Here is a 17476-nt window from a genome sequence, read left to right as displayed (position 1 = left end):
TCAAAACCCTAAATATATGTCATTAAAGTTTAAAATAGATGTTTTTGAGTCTACATTTGTGTTTCTTCAAATCTAATCTCCAAGTGTAGCAAGAAAAGTGTTGCTCACCCTGTTTTTCCTTTTACCCCATTTTGATTTTCCGTACCTCAAACTACGTGTTCATCAACCTTATTTCCTGCAGCAGACGGCTGTTTTCAGCCAAACTAACCAAAACCTAAAACCAAAAATATAGACATGAAATGTTCTCTCACACTTTTAATACACAGACAAAAACCCAGAAGAGCTCAATGTGGCTTTTAAACCTGCCTAAATATAAAGTCAGCTTGTCTGTGTGGTTCAGTGTTTGAAAGGAATAGCATGTGCTCTTCATGATATCACTATGGATTTACACACATTTCCAGTCCCGATGGTAATTTCATGGTTCAGTTTACTCAAAATCATCGCCTGCAGTATATTTTGTATATCCTCTTTTTCATTAAACACCACATGAATTTCCTCAGAAAACTGGCCACAGCCCATGATTTAAAGTAGTGTAGCAAAATCTGGTAGTGCAGGAGACAAGCACGTCTTAATCCTCACTGTAAGGAGCTTCTATATAAATATGAAGCAAATGAGCTGTTGCAGCTCTCAGCCTCACCCATAAAACTGAAGTGGCCGAGGCAAACTGTCAGAGCTCTCATCTCTAGAGATCCAAATACGGCAAAAATAACATCTATTTATCTTGTGTGTGTTGGGTGTATTTTCTGCTTCTGCTTTTTATGACAGCAATGTATTAACAAGACGTCTGACAGTGTAGCATAAAGGCATCATCTGCTTGTTGCTTGTATCTATAAGCAGCAGAATCATAATATTGTATTATTAGATTTTTAGATCCACAGTGCAGTCATTTGGTTTTGATGGTTTGCCCATGCCACCACCACTGTCAAACAAATCATTACCCACAATAGCACCCTGATGAGTCATTTCTGGCACACTGAGAGCAAGTCTACCAGAGTCAAACTCCTTGTACTGTATGTACACACGTACTTAGTGAATAAAGCTGATTCTGATTCTGATTTGTGAACTTAAACTTTAATAGCTGCTTATATGTCATATGAAAATAGTAAAGACTTCAAACTAAGTTGCAGGAGCTGTAACTGTGGATTGACATTATGGCATTGGAGGAGAGAGACATTTAATGTAGCCTCGACTACCCTTTTTAAGAAACAAACAAACAAACCAAAAAGCTTTAACTCTCGCCAACCATTTCAGAAAGAGCATCAGGCCAAAAATCCAATTGAGTAGAGCTGAATGCAGTCTCAAGGTTCACTTAGAGAGAAAAGCCAAGGCAACCGAGCAACAAAGAGCAAAGCAATCTGATTGTTAAAAGGTGACAGTTGGCATCAGCAGCATTGGCCGGGGAGCAGGGGCTTATTAACTTGCACTAAAGCTACACTGAGTAGCTTATTTCAGTTTGTGCCAGCTGGCTGACCGAAATGGTGTTTTGACATTTTTGAATGGGCTGGTTGGGGTTGTTAATGGACAATCTGCCCTGCACTATGATACTTTTATTGAGAGTAATGCATTGTTGCAACCCTTCCAGTTAACAGTAGAAAAATTAATCATTTTTAATCATAAGAAGCAATAATAATAGATCTCTGAGTAACTAAGTGAAAAGGATTAACTCTGCCTTAAATGCAATTTAGACCACATTAGCTGGTTCTTTGCAGAGCCTTTTAACAGGAGGCACGTTCAAAGATTGACTTGATACCCAGGCTTCGACAAACAGAGAAGGGGCATTAAGAAAGCTTGATGTGAACTCAATGGGAATGGTAGTGACACTTAGAGTTCATGCTTTGAATATCAAGTTGATCATTGTGCCAGTCGATTTTTCCACACAGAGCCAAAGCACTGAGACTTTGTTCATCAGGTAACACATTTATGAATTTTGCATTAATTACATTTTACAAACAAAGGTTTCAAGGTGACACAAAAGCTGCAGATTTGATTTCCCATTACAGTACATATTAATCTTTTCCACCCAGATCCTGTGCACACTACATATGAATGTACGAACATATTTATTCACGTGCACAGATGACACACAAAGTTAGACACTGGAGCCAAAACCATACAGAACAACGACTATAGAATGACACAACAGAAGCAGGCAACATAATAACAACATAATAAATCTAATAGCATGTAGGTAGTACGCAATACAAGCGATATATAACTAATCTGAAAGCACAAATATTCAATACCAGGGACAAATTAAACAATCACATTGTGTCTTTTGCACGTCCTCTTCTTGGTCTGTAATCCATGTCTGGTGAGAAGAGTTCATTGCTCGGTCAGTTCCCTGAAGTCAAGCATTTTCCGTTTAAGTATAACCAGGCCCTGCAGCCAGTGTAGCCACCAATGGTCTCAGCCTCCAGCAGCATGTTTGCGGCAGAACCCCCTGACGTTGTGTTTATGTCCCTGCAGGCCTTTTTAAAGCCGCAAGACCTGCTTAGTTTCCATGCCAGCAGCTCGGCCGTCCAAGAAAAACACAGGATTCCCAGTAGATGACTTAATCTTCAGTCTGGTCTGGATCTGTGTCTTCGCGTGTTTGTCATAAGTGGTCTTATTTAGCACACTGCCTGTGGGGACACTGTACAAGAGAGGACCGAATGTCTTGACGTCACAAAAATGCTGTAAAAGCACAGGGAAATCTGGCTTAAATGGATTTTAAGCCTTATTTTCTCATGGACACCTCAGGCATTAACATCAGTGTCAGGGGTGCGGGTGCTTGTGGGCGAAGACAGCGCTCTGCAGGTCAGTTGTATAATAGTGGACGAGGTCTGAAATCAGCTCCTAGACGTCGCCCTCTCCACCATCCCCCTCTGAAGATTGCGACAAGGGCAGAGGTAGCCTTTCAGGTGCATGCGGACTTTGCTGTGCAGCGAGGCATAGATGAAGGGGTTGTAGCATGCAGAGCTCATAGCCACTAAATGACAGCAGACTTGTAAGACATTTATGTAGCGCTTCCCTATGATGTGGAAGTCTGGGTCCAGGTCGAGCAACAGGTTCAGCACCTACACAGTGACATGAAAAAACTTGTTGTGTTATTGTCCTCGCTGTATTTGATTGCATCATATCAGTAATAACTATGTGCAAATACAGTCAACGTACAGCTACTTTGTGTAGTCTGACTAAGTATGTAATTGAATGTAGGTGGAATGATAATACTAAATATATATTGAGGGCAACATGTGGGCAGCAGTTCATAAGTTTAGATAATTTCTTCTTGCTCATTTCACACCTTTTACTAATCACAGTAAATGTGATATTCACAGCTCCTGTAGCCCACTCGATGTCATGACACAATCACTTGTGTCATGACATGTCATGACACAAGTGTCATGAGATGCTGCCGCCATTTTTTATTTGCATGTAAGCAGTGTTCGTGAAACACTCTTAAAAAACAGGGCCCCAGGTCTGTGCAGTCCTGCCACAATGTAAACTCTGCCCTCTTCTTCCATTAATATGATGATGAAATAATAATCTGTTAGGCTCTTGCATGGCTCATTGTGGACATAATGTTGGTTTCATGGGCACAATGTACCTGATGATGAGGTTCTGTGGTTAATGATGTATAAGATTTAATCATCTCCTGGACAGTTAAAGCTTCACTCTGTTTTATCACTTCACTGCTGTCAAGTTTATGATTTGCTAACAGACGCCTACAGAGGAATGTAAACTTGTTCTCCCTCCCAAGCCTATCTCCCAAATCAAGATCTTCCTTAAATTCCATGGAAATGTTAGGCTGTATAAGGAGTAAGGGAGAAGGATAGATGAGCTAAGAACGGCTTGCTCGTTAGGCTTTAGTTTAGGATCTAACAGCGTGGATTTAAGACTCACCTGCAGGGGCAGCCAGCACAGGGCGAAAGCCAGCACTGACGCCACCAGCAGAGAAAAGGTCTTCTTCCTCCTTTGGCTCCAGCGCTGCTGGCTGTTGGATGGCTCTCCGGGTACTGAATAGCTTTTTAGGCTGACAGTAATGGCACAGTAGGATACGCTAACAGACAGCAGCGGGATCATGTAGGAGGCTATGAGGATGAAGCAGGAGTAGAGCAGCCGCAGATTGCCACTCTGAGGCCAGAATTCCTCGCAAACTACCAGGTCTATGCCACTGGGTCGCAGATCCAGATAGCGCGTGTAGAGAGAAGGAGGTGCAGCCAGGGCCAGAGATAAAAGCCAGACACCGAGAGTCACTGCACCACAACCCCACACCGAGATCCTCCTCCGTACTGGGTGAGCTGGGTCAGAAAGGAAAAACAGGGCATAGATAAAAGCACCAAAGCAGTGCATTATTCAACACATTGAAGCCACAATGTTCAGCTTTTTTATACTACAATAGCATTTTTAAAATAATTCTGAAGGTTTTTATGTATAGAAAAATGATCCAGGGGAAAATTGCTGCAGTGTTGATATCAGCCCATCTGAGGAGGCGTAAGCATGCACTGCTTTCTACCAAAATTCAGCATGACGTTAGTTCAGGCAGGACACGATGTCAAGCTCAGCTCACATCCCACCTACATCAGATGATTTCAAACAGCCAATCAACTGATGGAGCAGCTGATAGATAACCTTTCTATGTAACCAACTGGCAAATCTCATTCAGGGTGCCCTATTTAAACTGCTCTGGCCTGCCTACTGTTGCTGCTTCCTCTGCAAGCTGCTTTGCAACCCGCCTCCACCCCAGCTCCTCCTTTTCATGCTGTGTCTGACTTATCAGTGTCATCTCTGTATGTCATTGATGCTGCTCTGTTCTGTTCCTGGGGGGTCTTTGCTGCTGCTCTCCCTGCCTTAGGCTTTCCATGTAGGCACATGGAAGGGCAGACAGGTGTGCTCTTTCTGCCTTAAGGCTTTCCATATGGGGACATGTAAGAGGCTTTCTGCATAGGCTCAAGGAAAGGCAGAGGCCCCAGAACAGAGCCATACTGCGAAATATAATACTCCTGACTGAAGTGTCTTTTTTTTGAGAACCAACACCATATGGTCCCAACCTTAAAAACAGAGATGGCATAATCAACAGTAAAGTACTACAGGATCTAATTAAACCTCACATGTGACATTCTGTTGCAGTGACATGGATGATCAATATATGTCACCTGCACGTGCTCTGTAGGGAACTGACTTAATCAAGTTGTCACTGACATTGTCTTTCAGTAAATCCCACAAACAGTGGGTTTAAACAAATACTTCTCATGAGTGTAAAAATAACGTCGTGTCCCTTACCTACAACAATGTAGCGATCTACAGCAATGGCAGTGAGCGAAAGCACTGATGCAAACACAGTGGCACATTGCAGCAAGGGGACCAAGTGGCACAGGGGTCTCCCGAAAGCCCAGCCATGACTGTCGAAGGCGTAGGACACAGTCAGTGGAACACAACTCAAACACATCAGCAGGTCTCCAGCCGCTAAGTTACCGATGAAAAAGTTGGTGGCATTGTGGAGTTTCTTGTCAGACAAGATGCAAGCCAACAGGAAGGAGTTTCCAACACCAGCCACAACCACTACAAGGCAGTAGAGAGGCAGGAAGAGAGGTTTGAAACGCTGAAGGAGCTCCATGCCTATAAACATGTCCAGTGGGTCACTGTGGTTTAGACCTTGGTCTTTGCTTTCTTCTAGTCTCTCCCGTGCTGTGTCATGGCTGATGTTACCAATCACGCTGAAATCCCCGTCCATGAAGATATCCATGTCTCTGGAGGCCAACCCTAAAAACAGAGAGGGCATAATCAACATTAAATCAATAAGTACTACAGGAACTAATTAAGCCTCACATGTGGCATTCTGTTACAGTGACATGGATCAATATATGTCACCTGCACGTGCTCTGTAGGGAACTGACTTAATCATTGTCTTTCAGTAATCTCAGTGACACGGATTTATAGCGGTTCACAGCTGGCTAAATGTCATACTGTATATTTCTTATATTTCAATTGATTTCTCAATAATGCCACACATACAGGAGATATTTATTTCTCATATTGAGGACAAAGGTAGAGTTATATATTTTTTCATGGGGGACTATTGGGAATATAGAGTGTGGTTATTTGTTTATTTATTTCAATGTGAATACTGTGAACGACACAAATACAACTCCTTTTGCCTCAACTGCAATTTAAACCACAAGTGACTGGATGGCTTGACACTACAAGAGTTGAGTAACTGGCCCTTTAAAGGCTTCTCTGACGAGCTGGGCACCCACGTGAAAGTGAGATTGCTGCAAACAATTTAACGACTAACGAATGAATGGCAAGAGTCGCATTAGTGTGTCTATCTTCCACAGAAATCTTCCATAATTCGGGGGCTTTGGGGGACGTAAACAGAAAAACTCAAAAATATGATTATGGAGTTCCGGAGTTGGAAGGAGTTTTATTCAAAGCGGATTTATGGGCGTTTCTCCGCGATGGACATCGGATATAATGACACCCCCGAGAAGTGTAAGTGTAGTCATTATAAATGTAAAATATGTGTGTCGCGTCTGTGTGTTCAGATTTCACTGAGTTGTTGTGACTTGTCAGTGAGCACCGCATGGTGTTTGGGTTGGGGCCCCTCAGCTGTTGCGTGGCTCACTGCACTTAATGAATATGCCAGCAAGATGCGAACTTGATCCAAAACCTATAATCAGACTACTCTGACAGTGATCGACCTGATCTTACAAGAGCTCCTGTATGTTATCTCTACAGTCGAATGTATTTTTAGTTTTTACCACTTATGCATATGGCCATGAGACATCTTGAGTGTGAAGGAGGGATGTTTGATTAGCTTAGAGTCAAATGTCATTATCTTTATGCTTTCATCGTTATGTTGTCTTGTTTCAAGATGTATCTCCTCTGTAGAAGTTTCCTGATACCGCTTTGACAAGAGGTGAATAATACCTACAGGCAGGTTTATGTATATGGTCTATATGAGGGAAAGCTGCAATTGAATGACTTCTCATGAGAAATGTTTTGAAGTTTTACTGACTTTTCTAGAGAGCCATCAAAGATGATAGACATGTTTTTTGCACCCCAGTGCCTTGTGTGATGTAGGCTATCATGCACTGGACCATCATGCTCCCTGGTGCCTTTTCTGACAAATAGCTGTTCCATTTCTGGCCTCTGCTGGACTATCAGAGCGTCCTGTAAGGCAGGAGTCCACAAATATCACGAGGGAGGGAAATGGCCGTGAACTCCTTTGGTCATTTACAGTAACATTTCAAAACCCCATTATTTCAACAAAGACAATGTCTGATTATTTTGTAAGAATTTAACAACTGCAACTCCCATGCAACAATGAAAGCTCTCCAACTAAGTCTCATAGACAGGGCTGTAACACCTATTTCACATTTAGGGACACAATTTTCAGTTCACACCTTCTGCAAGGAAAAAACTTTTAGAAGCCTAATTATTTTGGAGGATTTTGCAACAAAAATCTGAAAGGGGGTTCTCAAAGTGTTGTTTATTGCGTGACATTTTAGGGAGTCAGCATAGGGCTGCACAGGAAAAGTGCACACACTGTAACTTTAAAAAAAAAAGAAAAAAAAAATAATTATGACATGGCATTTTAATGACTTTATGAAATACCGTAGCCTACTTGTTGTTTTTAGGATTTTTCTTTGACATTCTAACACTTAACAAAAACTATAAAAAATTGTCAGTGATTTAGCTTACATAACACTCATTACACACATTTAATACATTTGAAAGAAAGGTAACTAGAGCCAGGATAGTGTTTGACAAAAAGTGTACCTGCCCACAGAACTGCAGTACACTGTAATACTAAAACCAGCAGTAATTATAATGGCAATCTGTTCAGTTTATTTCTGCTTGTTATCACATTTGCTAATGATTATTTCCAAAGGCAGTGTGCAGTTGTTAAATTACATTGTGCTCAAATTGTAATAGATACCTATCTTATGAGATGGACAGAAAACAACAGGGACACGTTTAAAATTTTGGGAAATGCAGTCGACAGAAATCCTGTGAGGTATGAGAAAACCCAGTGTGTTTGGGTAGCAGGTGGAACAGTGCCCAGCTTAAACAGGGGGCTTGTTGGATCTGTTACAGAGCAGGATTGTCTTTTTTATCCACCACCCGCAAACCACATTCTCATGCAGTTGGATTGAACTATTCTGTGGCCTTTAAGCTTTGGCAGTTCATACTGAAAACACCGAACTGCCTCTATCGTTTGAATAAATCCCTGCCGGCACTTCAAAAGATTCTCTGATGTCTTTTGAATCTCTTGGTTAATGTCAGTCTCTCTTTCTTTTGAAAAGAAGGTGGCCAAATAGATTTGCTCACCCTAAAGCATTTTGGAATAATATTTTTTCACTTGAAAGGTCTGTGCGGAGATACAGTTGAAAGTAAAAGCATCTCAAGGTAGAGCAAGCTGTATAGATAAAAAAGTGACTCTGCTATTCAGAAGTGAGCTCCTGAATGCAGTGCTGTTTTGCAGCCAACTTTCTTTTGTCAGATGTTGCAGCTTTCAGCCGGTACATAAACAACCAACCTCCGGGTCAACCCACTCAAAATTCAAAATCTGCAGGAAACCAATGGTTTCCTTGTGTGTCTATAAAAATGTATGATGTGCCGAATTGGCCTACGGCATTGAGGTCATGTCATATTTCTTAACTTCAGCAGTGTATTTAGCATATTCTGGTGGTAATGTGAGTATTGTGAGGGGGGTTTCTATGGATGTTTTGTTTTTTCCCCTCCTCATTTTCACTTTAACTGCTCTCCTTACTGTTGTCGATAAGAGGGGTTACTACCAACTTTTCCATTTCCTTTGTGATATTTGGGTAGTATGACTTAGAATATCACTCAGTTTTAGACTTTGTGGAAATAGTTATGAGTCAATGGAACAGCTTTTTGACAAACTAAAATTAGAAAATGCCAAATGCTCAACTTATGATCTTTCATGCCTTCATTAGGGAGGCCTGACAAGGGTGTCAAAAAGTCGGTAAGTTTCTAGAAATTTTCAAAGGAAAGTAAAAAATGATAAAAGCCATACCTTGAAATAGCAACCCCCTGCATGCACAGTGGATTCTCCCATCACATGTGCAGCCCACACTACTTCTGCAATGTCTGAGGTAAAGGACTGTGTGCTTTCGGGCAAGTTTTGATTATACTACTGCAGTGGGTATTTAAAAATATATTTCTATGATATTTCAGTTAACCAGCAGATGGTAGCCTAAAGCAAAGTATGCAGGTTATAACTTGTTAACACCTTCTGCTGGTTTTGTGAGCTAACTATTACCATATCTGTAATCAGCTTGATTGAGCATGCTAATTGTGGCGTGGTAATTAGCAACAATCTATTTCCATTCTTTTTTTTATTGTAAAACAATTCTTTTATAAATAAAGTGTGCACACAGCCCAACCCGGTTGCCAGAAACAATGTTGGCATCTTACATTTCTGCAAACCACAGGTTACATTTGCACATTATTATGTTGCGGATACGTTGAAACTTTTATGTGGTTAACGTGTGGGTAGGTTTAGGCACAAAAAGCCCTTAGTCATGGTTAGATAAAGATCATGTTTTGGCTTAATATACCTGGTTTTGGGGGCACAGTCCGAGCAGGAAAAGCAGAGATGTCTTGGTAAAAAACAGTCACTTTTCATGGCACTGTCCCCGCCAGATTGCTACAGAACACCCATGTTGGGAGCCTAAAAAGCTGAGGGAAAACACAGCAATGACTCGCTACAACAGAACCGATTTTGTTGCTTGAACAGTGGTCAGTTCTTGGCAGCCATCCCGCCCAGATGACAAAGCCAGCTTGCATTTCCTCACTTTGGAAAATTTGGCGTTGTACATATGAAATGTGCAAATGGAATGTAGGTTTGCAGAAATGTATCAAAGCCAACATTTTCTTCCGGCGAAAGGACTGCACAGCCCACATTGTTGGCTCAAACTTTGAACTCTCCCAATAATTCACTTACTAAATAGCTAACTCGCCACATTGCACATTATGCATTGTATTTTTTTGACATTTAATGGTCTTCTTTGGCAAATTATTGGATTATGTCGATGGTAAAAGCTTTGTTTCTATCTGCATTTTACATGGTATAAACAGCTTGAGCAAATAATCCCTATACATCTGTTACGTCCAGTTTCGATCTGGAATATTCACAGAATTGTGCAACCCTAAGCGTGACACAGACTGTGCTTCACTTATCTACCTGTTGTTGTCTGACAAAAGCCACATACTCTGTTCCATAGCTGAGTGAGTGCAGAATCTTCCAGGGGGTCAGTCATGCCTGGCAGGGCATGGCTTTTAAACAACAACAAAAACCCAGTCAGCCTGCCTCTGTGTTCTGAGTAGCCAGAGGTGCACAACATGGTTTGTTTTCCCTCAATACCATTCAGAAGCAGCAGCTCAAATATTTATATATTATATTTATAAGTCATAAAGTCCCCGCTTATTCAGAAAAGCGACTGGATCCACTTAAATTGTTTTCTTGTTTGTTTTGAAAGTAGTTGCGCTTTCCCCAACCAAACTCTATTAATGGAGGTGAAACATCTTATAGCTGATTGCAATGCAGTGTGATGCTGTGGTGTAGAGCAGTGTTAGTACTGTTGCCTCACAGCGAGACGGTTTTGAGTTTTAATCCCACAAGTAAATCTGTTATTTCCCACTAATTCAAGTTTTCATGTTCTCCTTATGTTAGCGTGGGTGTTCTCTAGGTTCTCCGGCTTCCTCCCACAGTCCAAAGACATGCAGGTTAATTGGTGACTTTAAATTGCCCGTAGGTGTGAATTTCAGGGTGAATGTTTGTCTATATTGCCCTTTTTACACAGAGATCACGCTATAGGGCCGCTAAGAAGTACCCTCTTTATGCCACCTTTGCATTTCTTACACAGAGCCAATCAACGGCACCATCATGCTGCTCCAGTGTGTGATTTCAGACAGCATGCCAACATTGCTGAAACACAAGAGACGTGACAGGCGTGACATGTTACACAACCGCATTGGCCTCTAATGCGACATATAACAGATGCGACGACAGCACTTTATTGTCCCTGTTATACGGTGCCTGATCTTGTGCTCTGCTCAGATGGTTAGGAGTTCCTGGAACTCATCCAGTCATCCAATTTGCGGACATTTTCAGCTGCTGTTATTCCTCGAGTTAGCTGCTAACTGCTACTTTTAAAATCTCCTTTGATGGGTCGCACACATAACGTTGTCAAAACATCACACCCGTCCTGCCCGTGATTCCATCCTGCCGCCTGTCCAGTTTATACAGACCTCGTTTCTGCGCTGTTACTCTGTCCCCCCATTCCGCAAATGTACCTTTCATACAGAATGACAAGATGGCATAATGGCATTAAAATTCCTTCTTTGAATATGCATTTCAAAAGAGGCTTATTTGTCAGCCCTGTGATAATCTGGCAACTTGTCCAAGGTGTACCCTGCCTTTTGCCCAAGGTAAGCAGGGATAAGCTCCAGCAAGACAGCTTAGATTTCCCGCCATCACTGGATGAATAAATGATTCAGATAGTTCATAAAATCTGTAGCTAATGGATCCACTTTAGTGACTCAATATGTGTAGCACATCAGTGCAAACAGTGTGAGGGACATGTAAGAAAATGTCCGATGTCCAATTGGAAAAACCTGTTATTATTTTATTAAGCGTTACTTGCTCAGCAGCACTCTCCACTCGAGAGGTCTCAGTGGCAGACTGTATTGTGTCTTTGATTTCTTATTAGTTATGCACGCGTCCATGATCAACAGCAGGAATATGTTTCCTGATCCCATCTGGTCTCACGCTGTCTACAATATCTGACAGCTTGGAAGAAACTCAACCTTGCCTAGTAACGCTGTTGCCATGGCCTTTGTGGAAACCATCCAGCCCTTGCAGCTAATTTGTGAAGCGTGTTTAGAATTGAGAGCCCTTAAAATGCAAAACAGGTAGAACGACTCTTGATGACTCTCTCTCTTCCTATTTTGTCTGCTCTCTTCTCCTATCTGGATATCTGTCTTTACGCACGCTCTTTTTTTGCTCCGTGTGACTCCACTGACATTTCCTAACCCAGACACTTTGTATCAATTTTGCATTTCCATCACTCTGAGATTGCTGAGGCGTTCAAAGAGAGCTGGGGGCACAGGCTGGACAAATATGAAACACAAATGAAGTCAGAGTTCATCATATGCAATTCTGATGAGATGACTTAATTGTGTGCCACATTTTGAAGTGGGGATGAAGACAGCTTGCTCCTTTTGACATTGCATTATTGCCACGGAAATGTATAATGGTTTTACTGAAGAAACTTAAGTGTTTGTCAAGAAGGAAAGAAAAAAGTTTGTGCCTGTTTTAACTTTGAATGACACTTTTTTTGTTAGTTATTCTGCAGTACAATCTCCACTAGAGATGATTTGCGTGAATTGCAGTCTGCAGTCAGAACACATTACTGCATTCTTTGAGGTGTTTTAAGGTCAGTACACTGAAAATTTTCTCAGTCTTTCTCAGTCTGCAGGGCTAATGATCAACTGCTCGCTAAATGTTATTATCTTCTCCTGACCCTTTCATTAAGGGAGGTCAAAGCCGCTCTTATAGCATCGGCTCTGCCAAGGAACAGCCCATCACAATTACACACATATACAGGCTGCACATTTGAACAAGTGCAGTGAGCAGGAAAATCAACATGAGTAAGTTGTATTAGGTTGAATGACAGTTAGCAGAATCAGCTCTCAGAGTATTTCATGCCGGTGACAAACTTTTTTTGTGGTTGTTGATGCTGCAGTGTGGAAGTGCGCATCCATGTGTTACCTGACAGATAAGAAATTAATACTTCACTAATTGCCAGACTTGTTTTTGCTGCTTTATTTATGCACAAAGCTTTAGTAGTTTTATCATTTTCCTGACGTCTGTGTGTTTGTTTGTCTTCAGGCTGCTTTTCCAACACCACAGCTTATAAATGCAGTGCAGATCTGCTGTTCTGGCACCGAAACCCTCCCTTCTGGTCTTCATTTGGACCGACAGGATGCACACATGCTACAGAGTATCAGGAAAATTGACAGTTTTGCTATTGAAATTACACTCCTTGTCAACATACAAAAACACATGCATTAAAAAAAAATCTAGATAACTTGTAATTGTTCTTAAGACAGGGCTTTTCTTTTGAAAATGATATTGACAAACATGCAACAGCTGGTCATTTTTTTGTGTTTTGAAATACCACACACACAAGAGGAATGCGTGTGCAGAAGGAGTGCCTCATATTCTGCTGTATGTCACTGAGATGTAGAATATTTTGGAGAGTGGGTGTAAGTATTTGTGGGTGTGCTGCCCAAATCAATATCTGGGCGATACTGCACTGTGTATGTTCATGTTGTACCTGTGCACATCTGTATTTTGCATAGTGCACCGTCACAAATAATTATTATTAACAAATCCTTTGTTATAAAATGTACAATTATATTTTCTATCTGAACATGTTTTGTCTTCACTGATTTCAAAATAGAATAGTACCATATATTGCTAATATATGTATGTGCATATATGAACAAATAACACACGAGAAGCACTAAACTACCCCCACACACACACAAAGAAAAATCCACGTAAGAACAAGATTGATTTTCGGGTGGCATTGAACAGATGCAGCTGCAGTTTGGTCAAAGATTTTGGCATTCTGGTTATGCTGTTTATTTGAATACTCAGACATCAAAGTAGAGCTCGCCAGACCTCCTTTAAAGTCTGCAAATGCTGCTATTGGCATTCCCAGTAATTTGGCCCAGTTTTATGGCAGTGTTTGTAATTGTGATTAAGTTAATTTGCCATTTAGGTCTCTTTCCATCAGACGTTACATTATTTTGTGCAGCTGCTGCATGCTGTTTAAACAAGATGATACTACCTGAAATTGTAAGTGAAATCAAATAAAACTTTTAATTAGACAATTATGCAAATTGCAGCACACATTAAAGTGCACCTCTTAATTAAAAGCAATAAAAACAAATACATCATGCAAACATTTGTGGGGAAATGTCACTATTTGTGTGTGTGTGAATGAGTAAATAGAGATCGAGAATCTTACCTGTGCAGATGTTTCAAATTGGAGATACTGAGAGTGTCCCTGTGTGGTGTCACCACAGTTCAGCAAATGAGCTTATTTTCTTCTTTTTTTCTTTGTTGCCTTTTTTTTGTTTTCTTCACTCCTTTCCTTTGAGTTACATATCTTACACGTCTGGTCAGAAATGCTTTCCTGCAGGTTATACAGAAGCCAACAGTGATACGAGGAGTCAGGCGAGGAGACGGTGTTGTCTCACTCAGCACTGAGTGAGAGTGACAGAGGGAGGGAGAAGGAAAAGGGACCCACATAACCTCTCTCCCTGAAATCCTCATAAACTGTGCCCCCTCCCACCGATCCTTCTTTACTTTGCCTTCATCCACACATTCATAGTTCACACCTATACACGCACACACACACAAAAACATAGATTTGCATTCATCCCATACAACATGCTGCGAAGACCTGTGCAGCAACCTGTTATTAACCCTCAGGGGAGAGGCAACCTGTTCTTTAGTGCTTTGTTTCCTATACGACAGCCTTGATTGCTGCCTATTCTTCCACACTTGAAGAAGAATGAGGGAGAAATGAGTAACAGTGTGTATATTTCCTGTGTTGGCTGGAGAAAAAATGTCCAGTTATTACACCCAAAAAAAGAGCACATTGCAGTTGCATACACAAATAAGTCAAGAAGACATCAGCTCAGTCACACCTGCCGTCTCTGCAGTATTTACCAATTGATGACAAAAATAGATTAAGTTATCTACACGTTGTTTGTCACATCAGTCCTAATACAGAAGTGCCCAATTTCAACACCCACTGCTTGTACTGACACTCCTCTATTTATCTTTGTACTGCCCTTTGTAGTATAATGCCCTCTCAAAGGAACCCCTGCTGACATATCGACAGCAGCTATGATGTGAGTGGCATCAAATAATGTTCAGGCTCTCGGCTATTCCTTCATCTCTCTTTGTAAAGCTGCTCCTTATCGCTATTGTTGAACATGTGATGAGGATCTGACACTTGAGCTCACAACGCTGGAACACCGGTTCTTTCCAACCATTTCACATCAACTGGGGGCCCAACTCAATACAAGACAGACCACTCAATGGAACACACCATCCTGCCAAACATGAGAGGACTAAGTAAAAAGATACACATGAGAGAAAGCAGTAGATGTGGATTGCTATATTTTAGGGGAATTCTGAGCAGCAGGTCTTTTTGTAGGAGCTTGAAAGAAAACTGAATGTTTGGTTGTGTCGTGGCTGTGGAAAGCTTATAGATAAACGGGGAACTAAAAGGCAGAGGAATTTAGGACATTTGCAGCTGCAGGATTTACAGTAAGACACAGCTGAATGGTAAAAACAAACACATAACATTTAAAGTAAATACAGGTTTGGTTGTATAACAGGTATCAAATGTTAAACATTTTATCCTTTTACAAACTATAATTTTGTCTTTGCCGACCCCTAAATGTTAAATGTTTGATGTCTGTGTTTACTGTTTATGCATTATTTTTTTAAATGAACGTCTGGCCTCTTGAACTGGAAAATAATTGTGGTTGCTTTTGTTCTCTGCTGATGTGTCGGTAAGCATTCAGGTGCTGAGGTTTGAGTTGACATTTATTTAACCTTGTTACCGGTGTGTCACTGCTATCTGTGTAATTGACTGTGAATTTAATTGATTGTCAGCAGCTCTGAAAAAAAAAAAAAAGGTTTCTGAGGCTGAGAACACACTGGAGCCGAAGAACCCTGGCCCGTTCTTTCAAGGGCGGTGATGACGATGCTGGAAATAGGATAGTGACATGAAGGGTCGCAGGGTTGCATGTCTTTGAGCCAATGTTGGGATGTGCATAGGAAATAATAGACGCAGCTGAAAGACTTGGCAGCAGTGTGTTTCAGCCTTGATGGTTTTGTAGAACACATTCAATCTTTAACTTGTTGCAGCTATAATCCATCCATTTTGAATGTTATCGCTGAATTAATCGGGCATTGCTCATGGTTATCAGCATCATAGCCACAAAGGCATAAACAAAGGCATAAAGACTTTGTGGTTAGGCTTAGAAAAAAATGTCCTAGATGAAATAAATAGTTAGTTAAATTCCAATTCAAAGTACGATTGGAGATAATAAACTATACAAGGAATTAAAGTTGAATATTGATCCATTAACAGTACACACATTAGATCTGTGATTTAAAGAATTGGAAAAGGCAAGTATATTAAAATGGGCAGCTTATGACAGAAAGTTCAAGCCTGCAAAATATGATCAAGAATTTAAGTAATGGGGAGCAAAAGGAATAAGCGCTTGGTGTGTTTCGGAAAAGGATAGGGAGCTGTAGAGTGTGAAAATCTGAGAGGAAAATACGAATTGGGAATGCATGAATTGTATAGATACCTTCAATTAAGGGAAATGAAATCAGATTCTTCCGAGCAGGTGAATGGTGTATTCGGCATTATATTAAGGACTGAACAAATATTCAACTAAATATATCAAGCTGAAATGGGAGAAAGAATTCAATGTAGAAATTTCAGACGAAGATTGGCATAATATGTGGAAGATGCACCACTCAACCACTGATTCGCAAACCTGGAGAGAAGTCTCATGGAAGAATCTGGTTTGTTTCTTTATTGCACCATAACTGAAAAGTAAACATCTCCATAGTTGCTAGAAGTGTTGGCGAGAGTGCAAGTCTTTTGATGTAGACCACTCTCATGTTTTTTGGAAATGTCAGAAAAAAAATTTATTTTGGGAAATGGTATGTAAAGAGCTTAAGCACATACTAACAGGTGTTTGGTGCTTTATCTGTGTAAACTTTCTGAAGAAAATGTTGCTAGTGATGGATTTTGATCAAAATATTTCTAGGAGCAAGCAAGAAAGCTATCACTGGGAGCTGCGGTAAAGGAGCACCACCGGTAAAGGACCAATGGCTAACAACTCTGGAAGAAATCTTTTTAATGGAGGAATTGACAAACATACTGAGCATACAAACACAACTAGAAGGAAAATGGGAAAAATGGACTCTATACAAGACTCAAAAAGACGACACTGAACTGCAATAATAATTAATAGAAGCACTAATCCTTAAGGCTGTAATAATGTGTATTTACCCAAGCAGTCTTTGTTTCGTTAGCTCTCAATATTTTTCAGTTATTTTGTTATTTTATTATGCTGTTGTAACTGACATGTCAATGTCACAAAAATGTTTTAATATGGAAGTAAAAGTGGAAAAAAAAAAAGTTAGTTATATGGCATGTCAGATGACATAAGTCACATACTTCATTTGACATACATCACATACTTATGTTGCCTTTTTGTTTCGCATAGGACATAAATCCCAGAGTCCTTGGTGAAAGTCCTGTGTTTGACCTGTCCACCACCAAAACCGACCTCCCTGCTAGACCTTTTTGCTTGTTATACTAATGTTACATCAGACTTCCTCCATTGCTGCATAACA

At 40.7% G+C, this 17476-nt stretch overlaps 2 protein-coding genes across 2 annotated transcripts in view; one reads left to right on the top strand and one right to left on the bottom strand.

The window, feature by feature from the left end:
• Positions 1–1828: 1828 nt before the first annotated feature.
• si:dkey-202l22.3 (7 transmembrane receptor domain-containing protein) lies at positions 1829–14318 on the bottom strand. The gene is made up of 4 exons (XM_050070800.1): positions 14049–14318; positions 5263–5742; positions 3883–4280; positions 1829–3056 (listed from the first exon to the last, which is right to left on the bottom strand). Exons 2-4 carry the CDS (start codon positions 5723–5725, stop codon positions 2829–2831), a joined length of 1089 nt encoding a protein of 362 aa, XP_049926757.1. The 5' UTR covers positions 5726–5742; positions 14049–14318; the 3' UTR covers positions 1829–2828.
• Positions 6265–17476, top strand: part of LOC126406512 (uncharacterized) — a 31413-nt gene continuing 20201 nt past the window's right edge. The window contains exon 1 of the mRNA XM_050070847.1: positions 6265–6471. The gene's annotated coding sequence lies outside the window, so the exon portion shown is untranslated. The remainder of the gene's footprint in view (positions 6472–17476) is intronic.

Source organism: Epinephelus moara, chromosome 2 (assembly GCF_006386435.1).
Source record: "Epinephelus moara isolate mb chromosome 2, YSFRI_EMoa_1.0, whole genome shotgun sequence".
Classification (NCBI taxonomy): domain Eukaryota; kingdom Metazoa; phylum Chordata; class Actinopteri; order Perciformes; family Serranidae; genus Epinephelus; species Epinephelus moara.
This window is presented reverse-complemented; position numbering and strand designations above follow the sequence as displayed.

What these genes read in the sequence shown, in the direction of transcription:
- si:dkey-202l22.3 (XM_050070800.1), bottom strand. Translation starts at nt 5,725, where the DNA reads ATGGATATCTTCATGGACGGGGATTTCAGCGTGATTGGTAACATCAGC. An exon ending in AGATCGCTACATTGTTGTAG is followed by an intron (nt 4,281 to 5,262) that starts GTAAGGGACACG and finishes TTTCTGACCCAG; the next exon opens with CTCACCCAGTACGGAGGAGG. An exon ending in TGTGCTGGCTGCCCCTGCAG is followed by an intron (nt 3,057 to 3,882) that starts GTGAGTCTTAAA and finishes GTCACTGTGTAG; the next exon opens with GTGCTGAACCTGTTGCTCGA.